The sequence below is a fragment of the Macrobrachium nipponense genome, chromosome 8 (assembly GCF_015104395.2).
Source record: "Macrobrachium nipponense isolate FS-2020 chromosome 8, ASM1510439v2, whole genome shotgun sequence".
NCBI lineage: Eukaryota > Metazoa > Arthropoda > Malacostraca > Decapoda > Palaemonidae > Macrobrachium > Macrobrachium nipponense.
The window spans coordinates 116,357,355-116,383,852 of record NC_087203.1 but is presented as its reverse complement, the minus strand read 5'-3'; the positions used below and the strand labels follow the sequence as shown (position 1 = coordinate 116,383,852).

General features: G+C 40.5%; 2 protein-coding genes across 2 annotated transcripts in view; one reads left to right on the top strand and one right to left on the bottom strand.

Annotated features, from left to right (window-relative positions):
* LOC135222970 (succinate-semialdehyde dehydrogenase [NADP(+)] GabD-like) overlaps positions 1-17,246 on the bottom strand; it is a 39,845-nt gene extending 22,599 nt beyond the window's left edge. The window contains exons 1-7 of the mRNA XM_064261451.1: positions 17,074-17,246; positions 14,615-14,749; positions 14,100-14,198; positions 6,361-6,531; positions 5,806-5,889; positions 665-809; positions 178-273 (exon numbers count right to left, since the gene is read on the bottom strand). Coding sequence (XP_064117521.1) covers positions 178-273; positions 665-809; positions 5,806-5,889; positions 6,361-6,531; positions 14,100-14,198; positions 14,615-14,749; positions 17,074-17,124 — 781 coding nt within the window. The 5' untranslated portion in view covers positions 17,125-17,246. The remainder of the gene's footprint in view (positions 1-177; positions 274-664; positions 810-5,805; positions 5,890-6,360; positions 6,532-14,099; positions 14,199-14,614; positions 14,750-17,073) is intronic.
* Positions 17,247-17,909: 663 nt separating this feature from the next.
* LOC135222969 (asparagine synthetase domain-containing protein 1-like) overlaps positions 17,910-26,498 on the top strand; it is a 57,471-nt gene continuing 48,882 nt past the window's right edge. The window contains exons 1-3 of the mRNA XM_064261450.1: positions 17,910-18,153; positions 19,992-20,105; positions 20,980-21,054. Coding sequence (XP_064117520.1) covers positions 20,052-20,105; positions 20,980-21,054 — 129 coding nt within the window. The 5' untranslated portion in view covers positions 17,910-18,153; positions 19,992-20,051. The remainder of the gene's footprint in view (positions 18,154-19,991; positions 20,106-20,979; positions 21,055-26,498) is intronic.

The following is a 26,498-nucleotide window of genomic DNA, read 5'->3' as shown; positions in this document are numbered from 1 at the left end:
ATGGTAAAATTCACAGAAAGCAACTGGCAGCCTACAGAACAAAACATTTTCTACAGCAAACTCCATGAAGTACCTAAAGCAAGAGTTTTCACGAATTACAACAAGATTTAAAGGCTGCAAACACAGTCTAGAGAGCACAGACTCATAAATGATAAAATACTTAATATGACTTCCTACCGGTAAAAGAGACACCTGCAACCTTTGGACTCGTGCATAACAAATTTCCAACAGCTGGTGTATTTGGCCGAGATGCTGTCACAACATTGACTACACCTGGAAAAATTACCATATTGGAGACAATAAGATAATGATGTAGAATATTCATCATATATTGTGTAATACTACCCACAATTATCACTAAATTCTATTATTTGTAAAAGTTAAAACAGACTTTCAAACACCTGTATGGCATTACGTATATCAAATTTCATAAATCTTTGTTTTTAACTTTTACATGTTATAATTTAGTTATATAATTGTGGATTTTTAATCTACAACAGTTTAATCTCAACACTCTGAATTTTTTGCAAACATATTAATCATCTTGTATATGTTATATCTTCTTGAAATGCTCTCTACAATTACACAAGACTCGGATGTCCTAAAAGGAAAGTTTTACAGTACAGTAATTGCAAAAAAACTGCTTTGCATAATTCAACCCTACCTGGTGGTATACCAGCTTTTTCTGCTAGGTCAGCAATAGCTAGAGCCGATAAGGGTGTGTCCTCAGCCGGCTTAATGACGCAAGTGCACCCAGCTGCTAAGGCAGCCCCAGCTTTCCTTGTAATCATAGCATTGGGAAAATTCCACTGTAAGCAAAAAAGAAAAGTCAGTGTCCTCCACACTGTACAGTACTGTAAATATTTTATCAGTAGATTATAGGGCCAGAAGTGCAGTCTTGTACACCTCTTAGATATATAACATTCACATACTTTGTATCGGAAACCATTAGTTGGGCATTTAGCAAGAGATTAAGCCAATTAAATATTTTTAACAAAGGAATACTTGAGTCTCTCCAAAGGCTTCAGCAAAATGCTGGAAATTCCCAAACTTCTCATTAATAATTTCCAAATAACAAATAAGCTTCTTCCAGTAGTCAAGAATTATTCATCTAGTTAACTAACAGACAATTTCTGCCTTCCCACATACATATCATCTGACATTAAATACTACACCTTAATGAATATGGAAGAACACAATAATATGCTGTAAATATATTTACTGTCATCAAATGACATTTTTAAGTTTCTCTGAGTGTAATTCACAACATAAAATAATCAAAACATGTTTCAAGCTTTCCCCATTATGGAATATACTGATCATTTCTTAGATAAACCTACCACCAGCCCATTATGGCACCATAAATGCCAATTTTATGGCACTAGACAAGCAAAATGAAACCAGATCGCCATTAACAGAGTTGCAATACATAACTTCAATATATGCACATGAAAATACGTTATATAAACTTCTTTCGTTTATTGTAATGTTAGAAGAACATAAAAGCCAAAAGCAATGAAGCACATTATATGTGGTATGTGTCAGGGATGGGGATTTTGGAAGCAGAGCCAGCTGGTAATTTATATAAACCAGAATGAATTACAGTACATAATCATGAACAAGAGTGAGGCTGTGAGCATCTAGACCCTTAAAGACTTACATGTTACCAAAACTTGACATGATGTTAACCATTCCATGCCAGGTAGGTCAGAGAACAGTCTACTTGCCATTTAAGTAACTTTCAGACCGACCAGCATGTCGAGAGCCATCTTAATTATAAATATTACATCTTATGAATATTAAAAGATATAACATAAGAATGAAGTTATCAAATTAACCTTTAAATACCTTATAGTAAACTTATGTTTGCTCTGTGCTTTTTCCTCCCTTTGTGATAATCTAATTGTTCATAATGAACCCATTAATCATGAACAACCTTATTCCATGTGAACAGCCCTCCAATTGCAACAAACTTGAACAATCTTGAAAGACACATGACCTCACTACACATGCCCAGACTATGTGCCCTTTTCCCAAATCAAGTCATTCTCCTGGCCAACTTCACTGAGTGCGGATGTATTACAAGTTGGTCTCTCAGGATTAGCTTCTCTCATATACTTCTATATAGTGTGATGGGCTATTCATTTTCTTACTACTTCTACATCATTCCCTCCATCTCCATCCTCTCTCTCTCTCTCTCTCTCTCTCTCTCTCTCTCTCTCTCTCTCTCTCTCTCTCTCTCTCCTCATCTCATCTCTCTTCCCGTCTCTCTCTCCTCTCTCTCATACATAAAAATAATGTCAACATTTACCAAATTGCAAATTGAACATCTCAAGTGTGCTTGCTTGAGGGTAGTCTCCCGTGTGGCTAGTGGCACTAAGGAAGCATGGCACCTTAGTGTCTGTAAGTCACACTACGTCAGCACTCACCTAATGGTCTTCTCTCCTCTTCAAACTCCTGTCATTACCATCATTGACCCTCTTAAGTTATGATTCAGGCTATTTACAATGAATGGGTTCATAAACAATGTTTTTCAACAATACCTGTTTATCATACATACCCAAGGATCACAGCTCTCAATACTTTCCTCCCTTCTCCACTCTCTCCATGGGTGAGGTTGGTAAGGAAGACTCCTTGTGGGACAATGGAGTAAGGTTTACATATGTACAGTGAGGTAGTCTGTCTTTCAAGCTCTTATGTTGGCAAAACTGGAAAGTCATTTGTATGGAATACATAATGTTATTCATGATTAATGAGTTTGTAAGAACAAATTTCACTTTTTCATTTTTTTCTTACACTAAAAATATCCCAAACATAAAAAATATATCAGCCTTTTTCCTTGCAATTTCAAAATTTTTTTTAGATGAGAGTCTGACACCAAAAAGTGACTGAACAAGTAAAAAATTATAAGGACTGTCATAAATAACCCCAAAATACTGTAGCTAAAGCAACTTGGAAACCAACAAGTATCCAGTTCTGCCATCCAGCTCCAGATCCCATGGATGGAGGCTACTCAGCATTAAATGGTTAAAAGGCATGCTCTAAAATTAAACATAGTCCATAGTAAAAGACAACCCTTTTTTGCCATTTCCCTGGATATATGGTATTCCCACTGCCCCTGGAAACATTCACAACCATACTGATGTTTGTGACAATGTGTTGGTGCTCATACAACAAAGAATTATATCCAACAACTGCAATACACACGGCAAGATCATATTGTGCTATTGTGCTTGTCAAAAGTGTACTGAGCAACAGTGTCAACCTTACACTTGATAACATGCCCCCTTACGTTGCAGTTTTCCAGTGACGAACTTTACTGCAGAATGGTATCTAAGCACTCAAAACTGCCTACATCCCTCACTCTTGGAGGACTGCACAAACATCTCAACAGTAAAACAACCTAAATGCTGATGATGAGTAATGGAAAAGTATACAGTGTAGCATTTATATTCTAGATGAACAGTAGCACTCTGTGCAACAGAATTTTTCGAAAAATATATTCTAAGTTTTATGAACAGGATGAATAGATCGAAATGCTTCTGGTTATTAACAAGTCTTAAAAATTTTTTCCAGTGCTTCTTAATACTATTAGGTCTTGCAATTGTGCATTTTAATACTCTACTTTACTTGCTATTGGTCTATGATAAGTTACTGATCACTTTAAAATATAAAAAAAAGAAATGTATAATGTTTACCTGGCTAAAACCTGGAGTGACTAGTTATTGAATTATTGAATTTGTGACTAATTTAGTCAAAACAATTAACATTCATACATAATCTTGCTTGACTGTCACTTACATGTATGAAAATAGATGTACAATTAATATTAATCACTCATCCACACAGTTTTCCACTTATCTCCAGGTGTTTTCTATGAATGTAACTTAATGCAACTATTACCTCAATGTAGAATCTCACACTACTGAAATATAATAATAAAAGGTACAATACAAGATGCAAGAATTTCATATACCAAAGTCCATCACAGATAATATATATCATATGAATGGCTATTCTATAAAACAAAAAATCAGAGCTGCAAAAGGCTTATAAGTGTTTATAGTATGTATCTTTTCAAAACCACTGATGGTTGGATGTACACATGTCTACAGTATAACATAAATTACACATTAGAAGTATCTATTTATGTTATTTCTCCTTTGTAATCTGCAACTGTTTCCCAGTGTTAACAAATTTCATTTTCTAATTTAATGGTATGGTATGTTCTAACATCACTTAATATACTGAAATTACCGGCCATGTTTTTTTTCATACTAAAATTGAACAAAGAATAATGACATTTAAATATAAAAATATTAGCACTTTAGCAAAATAAAAAGGGAATTTCTTGTACCCAATCATTAGACTTGAAATCCCATTGAAATTATTTTGTAAATCCCTTTAACAATTAAATCTCCTGGTAAGTGTACTTATTACTTTATAAATAAATTCTTCTCAGTTTAGCATGATATCTACATTAATTTATATCAAACTGGTATCACAAGAGTAAAGGCCCTTGGCACTAAATATATTTTCTATAAGTGTGTGTTCCAGGACACTCACCTCACCCATAAAAAGTTCTGCGTTCAATTTCCGAGTGATGTAGAATGCTTCAGGCAACATTTTTTATGTTAATATCTTTGCAACACACCCAGTCAAAAGATGGGATGGTTGGAATGGTTATCAAATGGATCATATAGCATGCCAATGACAATAAAATATATTGTACTACTTCACAAAACAAAATGTAACTGATATTTGGTAAAACTAACATGCAGGACAAAGCCAAGTGTCAGTGTATCACTAGCAACAATGGTACAGTACTGAGGTAGGAGGTTATGGGGGGTTTCATGGCAGCAAAATAGTTTTGGACCTTACAAACTTTGGTATGAGGGATAAAACATAATCCCATGGCAGAAAGATAGTTTTGGTCACTAAGTATTTTCGAGTGATACATAAACACTTGCATTAATACTGAAGTCCATCTTTTTGTTCCACTGGATGATAATTAAATACTCAATACTTTTTGTAGATAACTTTCAAAACTCTTTCCTTGGTTTTAATACAAGAACAATGTGCTCTCTCTTTAATATTCAATGCTCAATTAACTGTGACTGTAAGAATGAGGGTGGTACTCTGGCTGCTCTTTAGGTTGGACAAGCAATAACAGTAAATTCAGTTACTGAAAAAGTAGCTCTCTACTTTACATTTTCAAACCTAACCTGTTCCTAAGAAAAATCATGCTGTCCACCAATGCACCGGTATCTCCCCATGTACACAGCTCATTAACATTTTATCCTCGCCTCTCTCACATTCACTATCTTGGTATGGACGTAAGATAAACAACTGCAGTTATACAAACGGCCATGGTGCTGCAAAAAATATTTTAAAAGTAAACAAGCCTTGTTTTGGTACAGTAATTATGTTTACTTCAGTTACCTGTGATAGTTCCAATCTTGCAAATATTGAGAAAAATTTCTATGCCATGCTTCAGCATCATCATTTCATGAAAATGCTTACCTGTTCTGACATAATCTGTCCTGGGATTTTTAAATATACAAATGCACATTTCATTTCTTTACAGAGAACTTTCTCTTAGGATTAAGCTTCTGGTGAGAGTTATCATCTTCCTTCTGTCTTCTAAATGGAAAATGACTTCGGAGTCTTGTAACGACATGCCACGAGTCCTAAACATTGTCCTATATTTGACGTAGTATATTCCTACTCATAGAATACCATTAACGGCAAGCCATTTCTTAACCACTTCATGGTCATGAGAAATTTTTAAGAGTATACACTTACCGGCGTAATGAGGGACACCACACCTATGGGTTCTCGAATGAAGATCATCTCCTTGCTTGAGGATGGACTTGGAACTACTTCTCCCTAAAAAGAAAAATCTCTGAAGAGAAAAAGCTAATGAACAAATAAGCTGGATAGAGGAGATTATGTGATAAAATTCAAGTATCAATATGCTCCGAAACACAGAGAACTTAAATGATCATCTGATACTGTAATCAATATTGGCTAATTAGAAACATTCATGCTAATTTAAGATACTATAACAACTCCTTAAATAAAATTGGGTTGTGGAGGAATACGATATAATCATAAACTTCCATTAACAGTATCTACTAGGTCGCAAACTCACTAAACATATGGTCTCTTCCATTACTAAATAAAGCTACTAGACTGTCTGAATTACATTCATTATCAAAATGATCAGTTTAATGTACAAAAGATTGTATTACTGGAGGTTGTAACAATCACGGTACTATGTAATTTCAAATGGGTTTCACTCACAAATTAAAAAAGCTACATAAAGAGAACAGAAGAATTGTAAATATCAAAACTTACATATATCCTTTTGGCTTCCTCTGCAAACCACTCCAAGAAAGAGCTTCCATAACCAATTTCACCACGAGCTTCAGCTAGAGGTTTTCCAGCCTCAGCTGTAAGGATTAATGCCAAATCATCTTTGTGGGCTTCCATTAAATCATACCACTTCCTAAGCAGGATTGACCTTTCCTGGACAGAAAAAGAAAAATGATTCACTTTGATAATATAAAAATATGCTTAAACCACAGCAAATAAATCTGTGTGTAATTCTTACAAAAATGATATTGTTATTTTACAATAAAGTTTTGTACATACTTACCTGGCAGATATATACTTAGCTTACATCTCTGATGTCACGACAGAATTCAAAACTCGCGGCAAATGCGACAGGTAGGTCAGGTGATCTACCCCACCCGCCGCTGGGTGGCAGGTGTATGAACCAATCCCCCTTTCCAGTCATAATTTTTCTTCCACCTGTCTCCTGAGGGGAGGCTGGGAGGGCCATCAATCGTATATATCTGCCAGGTAAGTATGCACAAAACTTTATTGTAAAATAACAATATCATTTTTGTACATGAACTTTCCTGCCAGATATATACTTAGCTGATTGACACCCTTGGTGGAGGGAAAGAGACAGAGCTAACAAGGAAAAAGGGGAAACAACATCTGTTGTAGGATACTAACAAACCTTGGTTCTTACCTGATAAGGCTGAAGACTTCATAGTTACTGTCTATTAGTCTGCAAAGCCTGAAGAGCTACAGCGAGGGCGTGACCTACAGCTGAAAAGACTCTTTGGGTCTACCGAAGGGATTTGATATCCACTTACTCAGTAGAATTCAAGTCGGATCATGTCAATGGGGATTCGCCCTCTTAAATGACAGAGCCTGACCACTACCAATGCAGGGAGCTCTAGCACAAACAGATCACCTAACCATTCTAATGTTAGCAATACGAATAGAAAGAGATGCCTACCCGCATCCTCTTTCAAACAACCATAAAAACAATACAAACAATAGGGGAAAAATTTACAAAGGATATGCTTCAGCTCCCTGCCCCAGCACTGAATCCGCCGATACATACGGGCCGAACGCGAAGCACTTATCGTAAGTAATCTTGACGTCTCTAAGGTAGTGGTTCGCGAATACTGAATTGCATCTCCAGAATGTTGCTTTCATCAGATTCTGGAGTGACATATTCTTGTTGAAAGCCAAGGACGTAGCAATGGCTCTTACCTCGTGAGCCTTGACTTTCAAAAGCTTGAACTGATCCTCACCGCAAGCCAAATGTGCTTCCTTCACGAGGCTTCTAATAAAGAAGGACAAAGCATTTTTAGACAATGGTCTACTGGGATCCTTTACAGAGCACCAAAGTCTGTCCTTAATGCCCTTAAGAGACTTCTTCCGCTGGAGGTAGTATCTTAAAGTCCTCACAGGGCAAAGAGTTCTTTCCGGCTCTTCCCCTACCAGGGGAGCTAAGCCTGGAACCTCAAAACTCCTTGGCCAAGGATTTGAGGGGTTCTCGTTCTTAGCTAGAAAAGAAGGAAGGAAGGAACAAATCACGGAATCTCCTTTGAAACCTACCCTTCCTTCTAGAGCATGAAGCTCGCTAACTCTCTTGGCAGATGCTAAAGCCAAAAGAAACAGAGCCTTCTTCGTAAGATCCTTGAAAGAAGATGACTGGGGAGGTTCGAACTTCGAGGACCTCAGGAAACGAAGAACCACATCCAGGTTCCAGCTCGGAATTTGAGACGAGGGTTTCTTGCAAGTTTCGAAAGATGCTCCGATATCCTTTGATGGTCGAAACTGCAAGACCGCATTTTTCCCTGAGAAAAACCAGGAAATCTGCGATTTGGGTCACAGAGGTACTGGAAGAGGAAAGCTTCTGGTTTCTGCACCAACGGCGAAAGACGTCCCACTTCGACTGGTAGACACTAAGGGTAGAGGGCATTCTAGCTGAGGCGATAGCCTTCGCTGCCTTAGCTGAAAACCCCTTTGCTCTGACAAGACTTTTGACAGTCAAAAGCCAGTCAGATTGAGAGCGGGGAGGTTTTTGTGATACCTGTCGAAGTGGGGTTGTCTGAGCAGATCTACTCTTTGTGGAAGAGCTCTTGGAAAGTCCACCAGCCATTCCAGTACCTCTGTGAACCAATCTTGGGCCGGCCAGAATGGAGCTACCAGCGTCATCCTTGTCGCTTCCGAGGCCGCAAACTTTCTGAGTGTTTGACTCAGAATCTTGAATGGAGGAAAAGCATAGACGTCCAGACCTCTCCAGTCTAGAAGGAAAGCATCGACTGACACTGCTCCTGGGTCCGAGATCGGGGAGCAGTAGAGGTCTATTCTCTTGTTCTTTGCTGTCGCAAAAAGGTCGATATGAGGTCTGCTCCAAAACCTCCACAGGTCCTGGCAAACTTCTGAGTGCAGAGTCCACTCCGAGGGGAGCACTTGATTTCTCCTGCTCAGGAGATCGGCTCTGACATTCCTTTCTCCCTGTACGAACCTGGTGAGGAGAACGATCTTCCTTGCCTGAGACCACAACAGCAAGTCCTTCGCTGTTTCGTACAGGGAGAAAGAGTGTCCCCCCCCTGCTTTCTTATGTAAGCCAAGGCTGTGGTGTTGTCCGAGTTGACCTGAATTATAGCATTTCGGACGTGGGGCTCGAAGGCTTTTAACGCCAACCACACTGCCATCAACTCTTTGTTGTTGATGTGCCAGGACACCTGTTCCCCCTCCCAGGTGCCTGACACTTCTCTTGACCCTAGGGTCGCACCCCAACCCGTCTCCGACGCGTCGGAAAACAATACTTGGTTCGGGTTTGGCATGTACAGAGACAGACCTTCTGCAAATCGGAGAGGATCTGCCCACCACAGAAGGTCCTTCTTGATTCCTTTTGATATCATGAAGGAGAATTCCAGGTCTAGAGAGAGACACCTCCAGTTCCGGTAAAGGAAGAATTGGAGAGGTCTGAGATGCAACCTTCCTAGAGAAACGAATTGCTCCAGCGAGGAAAGTGTCCCCAACAGACTCATCCACTCCCTCGCTGTGCATGCATCTTTCTCTAGGAAGGTCGTTAGTTTCTCTCGGCAACGAGCAATCCTCTCTGGTGACGGATATGCCCGAAAATCCGGAGAAACATTCCGAATCCCCAGATATATCAGCTCTTGACTGGGGATTAATTGTGACTTCTGGAAGTTCACCAGAAGCCCCAATGAACTTGCTAAAGTCAGTGTCTTTTTAGAGAGACAGCCTCACTCCCTCCAAATGTAGCCACTGCGCTACATTCTTCATTAAACCCGTGAAAACTTGAGGGGCTGTCGAAAGGCCGAAGCAAAAGGCCCTGAATTGGAAGATCTTCCCTCCCATCATGAATCTCAGAAACTTCCGTGAAGAAGGATGGATAGGCACATGGAAGTAAGCGTCCTGAAGATCTAGGGACACCATCCAGTCCCCTGGACGAAGAGCCGCCAACACTGAAGAAGTTGTCTCCATGGCGAACTTCCTTTTTTCTACGAAGACATTCAGGGCGCTTACATCCAGAACCGGTCTCCATCCTCCTGAGCTCTTGGGAACTAGGAACAGTCTGTTGTAAAAACCCGCAGAATGAGGATCTTTCACTAGTTCTATCGCCTCCTTCTCCAGCATAAGATCTACTGCTAGAGAGAGGGCTTGATTCATGATGGGGTCCTTGTACTTGGCTACCAACTCCCTCGGAGTCGTCGTCAACGGAGGTCTTGATAAGAAGGGAATGAGGTAGCCTTTGCGGACAATCGAGAGTGACCAGTTGTCCGCCCCTTTCTGGGCCAAGACGTCGGCAAACTTCAGAAGTCTGGCACCCACTGATGTCTGGAGAACTTGAATCCTACTTCTTCCCTCTGATGGATCTAGAGAAGGTCTTCCCTCGTTTAGTGGGTCTAGATCCTCTAGAGGAAGAAGCTCTGGCAGGAGGGACTCCTCGAAAGGGCTCCTGCCTAACTGGAGTCTCTCTCTTGGTTTTAGCTTGGAAAGAAGAGTGAGGCTTCCTGGTAGACTGGGCTAGCATGTCCTGTGTAGCCTTAGCTGAAAGGGCACAAGAAACATTTGAATGATCTTCTTAGGGAAGAGTTGAGGAGAGAGCTGAGAATACAGGAGAGAGGCTCTCTGAGCATGCGATACTGATTTCGTCAGGAACGAACAGTAAACAGATCTTTTCTTGATCACTCCCGCTCCGAAAAGGGAAGCTACTTCACTCGATCCATCCCTCACTGCCTTATCCATACACGTGAGAACACTGATAAGATCCTCAGGTGAAATGGAATCCGGGGTCTGCGTCTTCTTGGCCAAAACGCCCAAAAACCAGTCTAGGAAGTTAAACACCTCCAGGACTCGGAACATTCCCTTCAACAGGTGGTCAAGCTCATTCATCCCCCATGTCGTCTTAGCAGACATGAGGGCAGAGCGTCGAGAGGAATCCACCAGTGAAGAGAAGTCCGAGTCTGCCGAGGATGGAAGAACGAGGCCCAAGGGTTCTCCCGATTCATACCAGAATCCTAGTTTTCCAGTTAGCTTAGAAGGAGGGAAAGAGAACACCGTCTTCCCTTTCTCTTCCTTCGAAAGAAGCCACTCACCAAAACCTCTAAGCGCCTTCTTCATAGAGATTGCAGGCTTCATCCTGACACAGGATGAAACCTTCGAAGTTTTCGAGGTCGAAAATAACGATAGAGGCGAGGGCGGGGCGACAGGAGAAAGGGCGTCTCCGAATTCCTGAAGCAACAGGTCCGTCAAACGCTTGTATGAAGAAACGGAGGAATCTTTAGGAATTTCTTCTTCCGAGGGATCCTGTTCTTCTTCCGCCGAAGATCCTTCACGATCCTTATGATGATAGGCTGTCTTGTCCTCAGCCGAGAGTCCATCCTTGGAAGAACGTCTGGAAGAACTCTGACATCTAACCGGGGAAGTCATAACTTCCGTTGAGATTCTGCCTGAAAACTCCTTCTTGTCAGGATGAGGGCGTATTCTAGGCTCTTGGCGCCTAACGAACGCAGGGCGAAAATCTGGCGAAGAGCGCCTATTAGGCGAAGAGCGCCTATTAGGCGAAAAGCGTCTATCAGGCTCCTGGCGCCTGTCTAAAGGAGAGCGGCTGCCTGGCGAAGAGCGCCTGTCATGCGGGAAGCGATTATCAGGCTCTTGGCGCCTGCTGCGAGGAGAGCGAATCTCTGGCGACGAGCGCCTACCAGGAGAGAAGCGTCTGACAGATTCCCCGCGCCTAACTCGAGGAGAGCGAAAATCGGGAGAAGAGCGCCTGGAAGGAGAAGAGCGCCTACCAGGCTCTTGGTGCCTGCTAAGCGAAGGGCGGCTGACAGGAGAAGAGCGCCTGTCTACCAAAGGGCGTCTGGTCACAGGAGAGCGGAAGCCTGAAGGAGAGCGGCTACCATGAGAAAAACGCCTACCAGGCTCCTGGCATCTGCCAGCGGGAGAGATCCTGTCTCGAGACGAGCGCCTGTCAGGAGAGGCTCGTCTACGGGAAGCATGCCCCTTGTCCGACGGAGAAACGATGTCCGCAGGAGAGCGCCTGTCCGTTGAAGAGCGCCTCGTACTACGATCCACTCCTGGAGAGAGGGCGGTTACTGACGAATAGCGTAAACCTGGAGAAGAGCGCCTGGACTTCTTTACCGGGAGCGAGACGTCCTTCCTACGACAAGAAGTCACAATCAAAGAGTCAGCCAGAGCCGTAATCTGCGCCTGCAGACTAGCCAAAACATGTGTAGGAGACTTAACAAAGTCCTTCACGGGAGACGCAGCTCGATCCTTACTAGGAGAGCGAAACTCCAAAGAAATCCTCGGTTTCTTCACATCCAATCCAGGATCTTCCGAAAAAACTTCAGGGCTGGAGGGGAGAGCGGAAGAAGCCTGCCAGGCTCTCTTCGACGGCCGAGAAGCTTCCGAGGAGCTCCAACCACGCTTGGGAAGGAGAAGGCGAAGAGAGGGAAGCATTGCCGTAAGACTTCTCTCTTGGCGCGATCCAAAGTAGCCTGGGAGCGAACATCAGGCGCTACCGAGGGGACGCTTGACCGGTGGGGGTTCTCCCTAACCTTCCTGCGGCTTTCGACTTTCCTCCTCCACTGGGTCTGGGAGTCTGGAAGAGGTCTAGGCCTAGAAGCATTAGGGAGCCGATCAGACGCACCCTCCACTGCACTGGGATCACTGCACAAATTGCTATCACTCTTACCTTCTAGCACTTTAATTTTCAGCTCCATGCTGCGAATAGTGGCTCTCATAGTGTTCACCTCCGAAGGCGCATCTTCGGGTTCGATGCAGGAAGCAGGGGCTGAAACTGGTAAAGGCGCTACGTCTACAACAGGGTTATCAACTTCAAACTCGCTAGCGCGAGACCTACTAGAACTCCTAGATGAAGCTTTCCTAACCTTGTCCTTCTCAAGCTTTCTTACATAAGAAGAAAGCGCCTTCCATTCTTCTTCATTCAAATTACCACATTCATTACAAGGGTTAATAAATGAGCAGTCATTCCCCCTACACCTCATGCATACTGTGTGAGGGTCTACCGCAGCTTTCGGTAGCCTCACCTTACAATCGCTAACAGAACAAACTCTGAACATAGTTGATTTCTTAATTTCTAAATCAGATATAATGAAATTCCAAGAATAATAAAAAACCAGTCCACAAATCGCAAATGCCAAGCCAAGGAGCAGGTACTTCACCAAAAGTCCGATGAAACAATCCAGGGCGAAAACGAGTAATAATCCAAAATCGAGAGGTATCGACAACAGATGTAGTCGACACCGGCGACAGAAAAATTATGACTGGAAAGGGGGATTGGTTCATACACCTGCCACCCAGCGGCGGGTGGGGTAGATCACCTGACCTACCTGTCGCATTTGCCGCGAGTTTTGAATTCTGTCGTGACGTCAGAGACGTAAGCTAAGTATATATCTGGCAGGAAAGTTCATGTACAAAAATTTTTTTTACATGCATTACAAATTTATACGTAACTACATGTCAGCCTAATCAGTGATAGCTGCAATCTCAAGACAAATCTTAGTAGATTTCCCCTTTCCATCACCTTGAGTATGCCTGAACCAACTTCCGAGGGGTTAGGAGGAGAGCATACTTTTCGTAAAGTAATTAATGGCTTTGTATGAGAAAAAATCTTATTTTTAAAATTACAATGAATTAAAGACAAATCCCATTACTTTATACTACTATCATAAGTATCCACTTATTTGAGATGGGTTCACACCCTGAAAACCACTAGACATCATGGTATCTATGGAGGTGGCAACGGACCAACTGACTGATAAATAAAGTTTACGTATTAGGTTCAACAGAATCATTGTAGCCAATAAGAGGTCAGGATGCCAAAAAGGTCTTGACAATGAAGTGATGGGTTACATTCAAACTAGCATGTGATAATGCAGTAAAAGGTGAAAATACTTTTCACTGTCATAAATTCCTGTGATCCATAAACCCAGACATTATACCCAATAGTCAAGGGATGCTTGAAGATGAAGGGGATGATGAATTCAACACCTACTTTTCTCAAGTCGAAACACGACTTTGACTTGCTGTCACTGCAGGATCAGCTGAATTTAAAACCATATTCCTACGAGCTGTCCTTTATAAGGAAAGATTTAAACTAATGCTTACTATAACTAACTTGAAAAACAGGTATGTATCAGAAAATGTAAAGCTTCAGTAAAAATAAGATGTCAGGAAGTTTTACTGTATAGAGATACATGTAGAGTACAGTACAGTGCAGTAATTACTTTGGCAGTAGTTCTCTTCCACGACTGAAAGGCTTCATACGCTGAATCAATAGCTGCCTGGGTATCTTCTTCTGCCATGTCTGGAACATGACCAATCACCTGCAAATTGAAATACGGTATGATAAGCACCAAATTATTTATAAACCTGAATGTACAGACATTTTTAGAACTTCTTAGTTATCAAGAAATTAGGTAATGTATATAAATCTGCAGTTTCACAACAAAAGCTCTGTATATTCCAATACACAAAGAAATCATACTACTGTACAGTACAAAACTGAAGGGCTATTTCACCTTTGCAAATTTAAGATAATCAGCTTTCTCCATAAATATACAGCCTTGAAATACTTGTACTTTATAAAGCAGCAGTACCATCGATCAAATTATTTTTCAGATACTTGTCTGGGGTTCTAGTTTCCTCCTCTCCAGTAGGCCAACTGACCTAATGCCAAAAAATCTGCTAAAATAATTAATTACTCAAAGGCCTAAATTCTCAAGTACTAAACATACATTACCTTCCCGTTGGCTGGATTATCTACAGTAAATGTTTTCCCACTGGAAGCAGATACCCACTTGCCTCCAATGTATGCCTCTTGATGTAAAAATGAGGCATAACGCAAGCCATGTCCTTTCAGGAAGTCGAATTTCAGCTGCAGAGAAGAAATACATAATAATGTAAAGCCAATACATTAACTCTTACAATAATAGACTACAAGCAGATTTAGTGAATTATTTGTTAAAGGAAAATTTCCTTCGTAATTCAATATTTTAGATTTGCAAATGCATTTAATTATGCTTAGCTTAAAGTAAGCAAGAATCTAAATACATATCATATCATACTACTAAAGGCTGTGATAGATAAAAATTATCAATGTCCAGTATAAAAAAAAATGATGCACAAGATAAAAACTAATCACAAGGATCTGAGACTTGAGATGAACCAGAAAGGACTTAGTCTTTGTGAATGAATGAAAGACTGTGCATGACATCATTAAGTTGGACGAGGCTCAGCATAAGAGTAAAAACTTATCAACATACTTATCAGCTGACTGGGGGCACTATGTACTACGATCACAAATTTGTTTTCTTAAGTGGTGATATCCATTGGTAGCAGAGGTAAGCATAATTCAAGTGATTGTAATATACTTCATTTTTGTATGTAACCTCTTGCTCTCTATCACTGAAAAATGTTCAATTACATAAAATCTGATAAGCTGTTATCATGTTCTACTTCTTATCAGTTGTTACTGTATTATGCATTACCCTTTTAGCATACCTTTATTGTATCTTTCTCTTCTTGGTTCCTTTTTTTGTTGTTGTTGGATATTTCTTGTATTTACTGTTTGCCCTTTCTTGTTTGTTTTTTCTTCACCCTTCTCTTTGAGTTTTTCAAGGTACTATTTTTGGGGCACAGTTACACTATATAAGTATTTTTCCTAGCTTATAGAGTGGCAGTAAAATATTGTCTAAAGTGTTTCAAAGATGTTTCAATTGCTTTAGTTGATGAAACAACACTATGGTGCATTACCTCTTAAGCCTTGATTTCAATTTTATTTACTACTAATTTAAAGCTTACCATCGTATATTCCTTCTATTGTAAGAATATATATGATTGTTCAATAGATTTTCAACTTTTACAAGTGGCTCTCAACTTACATGGTGGAGTGGGTCTAAGAACTGTGTGTATGATAAAATTTGCATTAGCCAGCACATTCTCCTGTGAGATTATGGTATGTACATGTAAGGTTCTGGCTTGTTTACTTATGAAAAATAGAATTTGATTCTAAAATCTGACATTTATTCTATGAGAAATTAAACCATCACCTTGAATGTAAGCAATGTACTCCTTAGGTGGGAGGATAGTTTCTCAATTTGCTTAAGTGATAGATAGATAGTATAGATAGATAGGATAGATCGATAGATAGAATGATAGATAGATAAGCTAGATAGATAGATAGATAGTTAGATAGATAGATAGATAATAGATAGATAGATAGATAGAATATATATAGAATCTCTGTCCAGATATGTATGTCATGTTTCTGGCCATGATATAATGTAATGAGATCTACAACTCCTTTAGCACTCTACGCAATCTGGCATGCAGATACAAGACTGATAAGAAAACTTCAGAGTAAATTCTGTCTGAATAGAAAGGGTGAATGCACTTTGGAAGGTGAACTTTGGGTCAACTCTAAATTGATGGGTTCAGATGATAATTTCACCAATACCTCACCCCACAGGGGGTTAGTACTATATCTTATAAGCCAACACTCTTAAGATAGTATGCTTGATTGTACAGTTTACCTGCATCTTGGCCCATCCAGCACATACTAGTATTCAGCCTGACTGCTACCTTGCAAAGGCAACAAAAAAGGAAGAGAGGATTACGACAATCTAGTCACTCTTCTATTCAACCTAGAGAGAGAGAGAGAGAGAGAGAGAGAGAGAGAGAGAGAGAGAGAGAGACTTCTAACAACAATGGTACCAGAACACTACCCTGAGGAATGCCAAAGGTCACCTATGGGATATAAACATCCCTCGAGTCTTTAAGACTAGCCTAGGCGCATTCTTCTGGCTGCAAAATACAATAGATATAGGCTACAAAGCCTAGGTTAGGTTTATGTGTAGTAGTACAGCTTGGCATTTGTCAAAGATAATCATATTATTAAGCCACAGGCTCGCTTGTAGTGCTTTTCAATCACATTTCGGCTAGGATGACCTGGTGATCTTAGCCTAGCCTGTGGTGTGGTTAAATTTGTCCTGCTCAACGGTACAAAAAATGTAGCAACATCTGTATAGCTAGCACTGCCTACTACTATAACGGAGTAGTGGGCGACTAAAGGTCCGATGGGGCAACTGCTAATAAGACTAAATTGGGGCAATAAGTCTATCCTGTTCACTTGCATCTAGGTCTACTATATGTAATAAATACGCCTCTGTTGTTGCTGTCAAGTAAATAAATCATAATTACCAAATGCTGCTGAAGTTGGAGTACCCTTCGGGATTGCTTAAATAGCCGCATTGCAGTGAAATGAAGGTAAATGTGCCCAAAGTGCTGGAAGAATCAATACAAGCAGAGTGCAGTTACCTCAGCCAGCCAGCTAGTACTGCACCTATTCAAGAATGAACATTGTTTATATCAAGGTTGGACTCGTTCACTAACTGCTCAGGTTACCTGCGGCGAGCGCAGAAAACTGTTGATCTTGCATGATAACATGGAACAACTTCGAATAAAACACAGAATACATATTAAATTTATAGTATATTAAAGATATCAAAACTTTATTATTTAATTTTCTTAAAGCATTAAGAATTATATGTAATCTTGAGGGCATAAAGTGGCATAAACGACTGAACCATACACTTGTTATTGCTCAGCACTTGTTAAGGAAAGTAACCAACGCATGTTTTAATCTATCTGATAAATACAATATCTCTGGGAGTCAGCGTTTATCAAGTTGTTGAAAATAAAATTAGACATTATTTCGTAATTCATCAGCTGACCTTGTTCCCATGACTTGCCTCCAAACTCATTTCTTAGCCTGTCATTGACAGCTTATGTTGACAACTCTTAATCAGCTGTTCACTCATTCGAACGTTTCTCGAGATGACTTAAGCTTAAAGACTATTAACGTTTGTTGCAAAACATTAATGGATAGCCTTTAGGAATTGTATTGTGATTTATTATAAATTGAATGAAAGATAAAACTTAAGGATGTTTGTAGTGAAAGGTAGCATTGATGTTTTATTTTCGATGGTCATTTATTTTCGTGAAATCAAAACGGACTCGTTCGGCATAGGTGGTCGCAAGTGTACACAAAAACAACATAGCCTCGCATGCGTAAATCTGTGCAGGGTAGTCTCTGTAGATGGGTTGGGACGCTTCCCCCATTGGAATACCAAACGTTGAGGTCATATATAGATAACCTATGTATGTTCTCGTGATTTGCCTAACCAGTCCAATCTTTATTAGGCTGCCTTGCGACAGACAGAGCAGGCTAAACCTGGTGTAGGATAACGTTCTCCTTGTGCTTCATGGCATTGGTCAAAGGTAGGAGTCAACCTTATTAGCAGTACATAGGAGATAGCTAGCTACTAGTACCTAGTTATACGCTTGAAGATAAAAATGTAATTGTAGAATAGTTTAGATGAACATTGCCATTAGGTCTGTGAGCATTTGAATACATTTTTAGTACATTTTCTGCATAGCTAGTCAATGCTACACCTAGGCAATTTAGCTAGGTAGCCTAGCTTAATTGTTCTTACGAGAACACATAAATAAAAACTTAGTTTTTTTTATGGTGACTGAAGATTGGTTTCAATGTAACTTGACTGGTGGCAGGATAGAGAAGTTTAGGAGGGCCCACACTCTTACTTGAATAATGGCATCACCCTTTTTTTCAGCTGTGAGATAAAAAAAATATTCTTGAGGCTTTTAGCTATATTTTGGGGAGTGTAGAACGACAGGACAAGTTCCACAGACGTATGCAAACCTAACCTTTCTTAGAATGCCAGCAGGTCATGATCTAACCAGAACTAACCTACCTAACCTCACTTCGCCCTCTGGACCCCCCAGCCCCTCAGTGGTGTGGTCAGTATGGTCTTGGCCTGCCACCTTGGTGGCTGAGAGTTCAATTCTTGGCCATTCTAATGAGGTGTTAGAGATGTGTATTTCTAGTGATAGAAGTTCTCTCTCGACATGGTTCGGAAGTCACATAAAACCATTGGTCCCGTTGCTGAATAACCCCTGGTTCCATGCAGTGTAAAAACACCATACAAATAAACAAACAAACCCTGGACCCCCCCAAGTAACACTAAACATTGGTGACAATGGACTTTGGTAGTAGCTTCCGTTTGGAGGTTGTCTCGTCGTTCTGCAAACTACCCTAAGCTTTTAGATGTTCATCGCCCACAATTACGAAGACTGAGGAAATTGTGGTCCAAGGACTTTTGTGGATACACTGTGTATAGGCAGTTTTCTCTTTTAACGATTTATGCACACCACTTAATTCTGGTGATGTTCGTATCAATCTTGGCACAATACCATTTGCATTGTATGCGCAACTCTTACTTTGTTCATCGCGTCCTGGGTTATGAACCTCATTAGGGTATAGGATTGATAATGGTAAAACTAAAGACCACTACAGCACTCTTCTGGTTTGGTAACTACTAGTTTTATGTGCAAAGTGAGTGCCGTATTTAGTACCACCCCTTTACGGATGAATGTAAAAGCATAAACCAAAGATGGTAAATATAAACTTAAACAAAAGGCAACTAGTGTGAACCAGGTCACGGTGATAGTCTTTGGTTTTATCCAGATCAGTTTCCTGATGCTCCTTTTCCACATATGATGTAGGTACCTGGTATGCCAGTACGTATCTGTTACAGACTGACTGTGTGATGTGTTACACTCGGCTTACCAGTGTACTGCCGGTGCCTAGTGGCTGACAGTCATGTCCGATTCCCCAGTGCTATTTTTAGGGCAGTACTTGCTAGAGCTGGGGCATGGTTTTGTAGCAGCCCATTACTTTGTCTCGTTTTTTATAGAAAAGTGTCAGGTTACTGATAATTGAGTTGGTGGCGTCCCACTACTCACTTTTCTGCCACTATTAACTACCTTGTATATTAAATTTCAATGACTATTTCCAGGCTCTTGTTTTTTTATCTAGGAAAAATACAAATTAGCTTTAAAACTGGATATATCTTCACTTATAAAACAAATATTTAACTTTTTTTTTTAATAAGCATTTTTCATGCATGGACTACCATTATGTATGTCAAGAAATATTTTTTGGAGGTATAACCAAAAAGATTTTATAAACAATTGTTTTTCTTTATAGTACTGTATGTTATTTAAGCGTAACCTACTTAACTGTGTTCTGTTTTCAGGAAAACAGATACTGAAGTGAGAAAATTCCACCTGTTTTGCTCATTCAGAACCTGCAAAACATGTGTGGCATCTGTTTTATATGCTGTTTTTCTGAGGATGAAATTGATGGATTGGTAAGTGTAATTGCAATTGTCATTTATTTTTGCCATTAGGTTAGTTTAGTGCACACCTTAGCTTCCTACCTGTGGCTTATCAGATTCTTGTTCAGAATGAGGAGTGTTTGAACGAATTGAGAGTTAAAGTTACCCATATTACACTGAGTTGCTGTCCACCTTCATTATATTTGATTGAAGTTGAGGAAGCAGATCTGAAAAATGTTCATTGTTGTGGATGGGCTTAAAGGCTGGGTTTCATGTGCCCTTCTGGTTCTGTAATGATCCCTGGACAGAAGTATAGTAAAAAAAAAAAAAAAAGCCCCTTGAACCAACTGGAATCTTAAAAATGATGATGATGACCCTCAGTTAAAGGTCTTCACTAACATATTTTCTGCCCAAAAAAGTAATACTGGCATTTTGTTTATCAACACATAACTTATACTCACTACAGATATAACTGAGACTTTGTCTCATGTTTTCACATAGCCAGCTCTATATAATGCAGAAAGTTATATGAATTATCTCTCATCTTAATTGGCACTAAATGTAATATACAATTAGTATTAGATTAGTTGTTGAAACAGGGCTAAAATCTGTAAAACCATTTGTTTCTCAATAAGTAATTTTTTATTTAACATGGATTGGATTCATATGATAACAGGGAGGTTTGAGTGAGGCAGAAACCTGCTGCACACCTTGTGATATATCAGATATGTAGTATTTGCTAATACAGCTGTAGTATGATATTTTGTACATAAGTTTGTTAGGGTTTCATTTCTGTACAATTAGCAAATATGAATGTGTAAATTTATGTATTGGTATACTAAAATAAAACTTTAATGTTGTTTCAGAGTTGTTTGGGTTGGTATATAATCTACATTATTCATTCCAGGTATCATCCAACCAAACTTTGTTGTCACGTCGGGGACCTGATTGCATTGATAAGAGAGACATTAAAATTGATGAGGTAAGATTTGCTACATAGCTAAACTGAGCATCTGATATGTAATTGTTTTTGTTAAGCCTTTACAGTGGTACCTCGAGATACGAAAGGCTCAACTTACGAAAAACTCGAGATACGAAAGCAAATACGAACATTTTTACAGCTCTACATACGAAAATTGCTCAAGATACGAAAGGTTGTTGCTGTAAAGTCCGAGATTCGCCCGGACCACCGATAACAATTTTGAAACTCGCGCGCGCTGCCAACTGAGTAGACTTGCCACCATCCTCCCGCTCTCCCTTTGGTTCCTGATGCTAGCCACCGCCATGAGATCCTTCTCTCCTATTGGTCAGCATCCCATGATGCATCTACGTAAGCACGCAGTATTCGTTCATTCTAACGATTTCGTTTATTAACGGAAATTCGTTAGTGATTTTGTTGTAGTATACTTTTATCATGTTGTGTGAGAACTTTACTACATACGTATACATACTATACATAACATAGTTACGTACAGTGTATACGTAGTCATGGGTCCCAAGAAACTTGAAATTCACGGAAAGAAGAGGATGCTCTCTTTGGAGACGAAGATGGAGATTATCAAGAAGTATGAAGCTGGTATGCGATTGAGTGTGATCGCCAAGGAATATGGCCGAAATCCGTCGACAATAGGCACCATCCTTAAGCAGAAGGCTGTCATCAAAGCAGCTACACCTTCCAAGGGCGTGACTATTTTGTCCAGCAAGAGGACCCACATGCACGATGAAATGGAAAGGCTTCTTCTTGTCTGGATAAAAGACAAAGAAATCGCTGGCGATATGATAACCGAGACGGCAATCTGCCACAAGGCCAGCGCTATTTATGGCGATTTGATTGCCCAGGCTGAAGACGACGGAGGATGAGGGACATCAACGCCAACCCCAGACTTCAAGGCTTTGCATGGGTGGTTCGAGAAATTCTGTAAACGGACTGGCATCCATTTGGTGGTGCGGCATGTGGAGGCGGCCACCTCGGACACGAAAGCGGCCGAAGCCTTTAAAAAGACGTTCGACGAGATGATGATCAAGGAAGGCTACAGTTCTCAGCAAGTTTTCAACTGTGACGAGACTGGCCTTTTTTGGAAAAAGATGCGTCATCGGATGTACATCACGCAGGAAGAGAAGAAGTTACCTGGGCATAAGCCTATGAAAGACAGACTTACGCTCGCATTTGTTCCAACGCCAGTGGGGATTGCAAGGTGAAGCCCCTACTTGTCTATCATTCCGAGACTCCTCAAACCTTCAAGGCCCACAAAATGCTTAAGGAGAAGCTTCCAGTGATGTGGAGGGCTAATGTGAAAGCCTGGGTAACGAGGTTTTTGTTCACCAAGTGGGTAAATCTGTGTTTCGGCCAGACAGTGAAGAAATTCTTGGAAGAGAAGCGCCTCCCTCTGAAATGTCTGCTGGAGTTGGACAGTGCCCCTGCCCACCCTCCTGCCCTCGAGGAAGATATCCTAGCAGAGTATTCCTTCATCAAGGTTTTTTATCCTCCGCCCAACACCACCCCTCTCCTCCAGCTCATGGACCAGCAAGTGATATCGAACTTCAAGAAGCTGTATAAGAAACATCTTTTCAAGAGATGTTTCGACATCACCGAAACCACAAACCTCACCTTGTGTGAATTTTGGAAGGAGCATTTCGACATCGTCATATGCATCCGACTCATCGACCAAGATTGGCAGGAGGTTTCGAGGCAAACCTTGAATTCCTCGTGGAGGAAACTCTGGCCTGATGCCGTATCCGCCTGAGACTTCGAGGGATTCGACGTGGGCGAAGCTGGTGCTGCAGATTCAGGAACAGTTGACGATCCCGAAACTGTTTCTCAACCAGATCTTGAGGAGATCGTTGCACTCAGCAAGTCTATGGGGCTGGTCGTCGACGAGGACGACATCAATGACCTTCTCGAGGAGCACCGAGAGGAGCTTACGACAGATGATCTGAAGGAGTTGGAGGCCATGCAACATAACATCGTTCAAGAGGAGTTCTCTAGCAGCGGCAAGGAGGACAATGACGACTATGACAAAGGCAGAAATTAAGGATGCTCTAGCTGCTTTTCATAAGGTTAATCATTCGTAGAAAAGAGACACCCCGAAAAGGCTTACACAGGTCGTATGCTTGCACAGTTCGATGACGTTTGCCTGAGTCGTTTCAGGAACATTGTCAAAAGTAGGCAGAAGCAATCTTCCTTGGATAGTTATTTTTTAAAGAGGCCTTTAGTAGGAGTAATAAGCAAAAAGGAAGAACCAAGTGATACAAAAAAACAAAGTTGAAAGTGGTGAATAAGTTGAAATTTTGTAAAAAAAAAAAAAAAAAAATAAAATAAAAAAAAATAAAAAATATAAACAAGTAAAAAAAAAATAATAAATAAAAAGACAAAAAATTTTATTTTTAATTTTAAGTTTTTCGTAAAGTCAAGTGTTACAATTTTGTTAATGTCTTTCGTAAAGATTAGTTTATGTTTTCCTGACATTTTTTTGTGTTTCGTAAAGTTAAGTGTACGTACCTATCTGCCTTTTGTCCTCCTCCTCTGTCGCCACTTTCGGAGATAGCCTCACTCGAAAGGTAAGCTTCCACATTTTACTACATACGTACGTATGTACGTACAGTATTTCTTGTATACCATGTACACTAATACACTTTATTTACAGGTATATTAGCAGTACGTATTAAGTTAGGTATTGAATGGTCCAAATTGTTGTAGTATTTCATTGTTTATAGGTCAATTTAGCTTTATTATGAAATTTTCTGGGGTGTTTTTGGAGGGCTTGGAACGGATTAGCCATTTTACATGTAAAATGCGGTCCAAGATACGAAAAGCTCATGATACCACTGTAATGTTTTTAAATTTGTAGAGCTACATTATTGTATGAACAAAGATTATTGTACTCTGGTGCTTTGGTTTAATGAATGCTCAGTATATTCGGGATACTGGCAGTCCCCGGTTAACGGTGGGGGTTCCTTTTCGGCTGAGGGGCACTAACTGAAAATCGGAGATAATAGTGCTAATAACCCTCTTAATGATGGTTTAAACTGGGTAATTGGAATCGCTAACCGGAGATTGACATTGCTAAGTGGAGATTGGCTCCGAAAATCCAGTTAACGGTGACGCTAGATAAGCGCCTTAAAACCAGATCGCTGGTAAGCGATGCCGATAGTAAGCAGAGACTGCCTGTATTTAATACAAATTCTCATATGTATTTTTTGGTGGGTAGGCTTGTGAACTAGTTGGCTGTGAACTTTGTAACACAAAATTAAGCCACTATTACAGCATAATTTTTATTTTCATTTAATTCTTAATGGACGGATATACTCACATAGGTAGTAATAACAGGTTTGGGGTAGTGGACAGATTCACTCATGGTGAGTAACAATATTATGCACCATCGATTTGGGGGAATCAGGTGGGAAAGAGGTGCAATTACTTCTATAGCCATTAAATTCACTGACAACTTTTAGACTGGCTAAAATCGAGTGAGGGGCCTCATGAGAGAGTTACCCTAGTTGTGATCTTGATTTCAAGGGACTATATACTGCCTCTGTATCACATGATGTCTTTTTATGAATTTGCTCATAAATGTTGTTGGTTTTAGTTCTTATCTTTTATGATAGTATGTCAGTTATAAATGTAATTTTTCAAAGATAAGTATAAAGAAACATTAGAAAAAACATGTATAAATAAAAAAAGTTACTGCATCTTCATTGCCGGTAAATTTACATAAATATGCTTTGAATTTGTTATTGATTTTATTTTTTGTGTGTTTTGAGATTGTGTGAGCTGTAATTATAATTTTACAGAAAAATATAAATTATTTTTTAGACAAAGTTATAACTTGGTAAAATTTAGGATTGTCTTGTAGAATAGGCCCCACAAGGGTTTGTAAATAGTCATTTCATACATTCAAGTTCCCTGTCAGATATATACTTAGCTATAGACTCCGTCGTCCCTGACAGAAATTCGAATTTCGCGGCACACGCTACAGGTAGGTCAGGTGATCTACAGCCCTGCCGCTGGGTGGCATGAATAGGAACCATTACCGTTCTAGAACCAGATTTTCTCTGTCGCCGGGTTCTGGTAACATCGTTGCTAGTTCCTCCTGACTTTGACTTTCGTGTTTCATCGCCGTTGATCTTCTAGACTGATATTTTTGGTGACGTATTGGATCTCTGGCTTGGCATATGCTTTTGTGGACTGTTTTTTGGATTTGGTTTTGGATTTTTCTAGAATGTCTGACATTAGTTTTTCGTTCAGAGTGTGTGTGAATGAGAGTTGTAGTGTGAGACTGCCGAAAGCTTTGGTGGACCCTCACACTACTTGTAAAAGGTGTAGAGGGAATGAATGTTCACAATCTAATACATGTGCTGAATGTGAGATTTTAAATGAGGATGAATGGAAGGTTCTTAACTCATATTTGAGAAAATTGGAAAGGGATAGGGCTAGAAAAGCCTCTTCCAAAAGTCTGAGTAGGTCGGTCTCTAACGAGCCAGTTAGTAGTCTAGTACCTATCTCTAATGTAATTGTTGCTTCCTCCCATACAGCATTACCTTCTCAATTATCAGATTCTGCAAGTTCGGCATCGGAAATTGCAAATTTGAAGGCTTCCCTTTTGAAGATGGAACGCAAATTGAAGGATTTAGAAGGTAAGCAAAGTGAAAGTGTTCCCATTGAAGTGGAGGGTGCGTCTGATCGGCTCTGTCTCGCTCCCAGGCCTAGACCTCTTCCAAGCTCCAAGCCCAGAGGAGAAGGAATGTCGAAAGCCGTACAGAGGTTTCAGAGAATCCCCACCGGTCAGACGTCCCCTCGGCAGGATCTGTAGTAGCGTCCCAGACTGCCAAGGATAGCCGTTGGAAAGGCATCCTGAAACAGTATTTTTCGTCATCTGATTCTTCTTCAAAGAAAGGATGGAGTTCTGACAAGCTGTCGAGACCTCCTAAAAGATCATGGAATTCGCCAGCTTTGGATTCTAGCCCGGAAAGTTTTCCGGAAGAATATCCACCGAAAAAGAAGAGGAAAGAGATCTATTTATCAAATCCTCCTTCCCCTAGATCGGATACGGAGAAAGAAGATGCTGCTACGAAGATCCTAAAAGAAATGCAACAGCAAATATCTTCGTTGGTTGGAGTATTGAAGAAGGATCCTCCTCGGAGAAAGGACCGCTTCCTTCCTATTAAAAAATCCCGTCCAGTAGAAGTCTCTGACAGCTCGGACGAGGCGCCAGCCAGGCGCCTGCCAGGCGAGAGGATCCAACCAATATCCATAAGTACAGGAAGGCGCCTGAGGCTCCTACCAGAGGCGCCTGCCAGAATCCAGGCGCCTGAGGCTCCTGCCAGGCTCCTGGTGCCTGAGGCGCCTACCAGCCGCGAGAAACCATCCAGGAATGATACATCATCCAAGCGCCAGGCGCCAGCCAGGCGCCATGAACCAGGATCTCC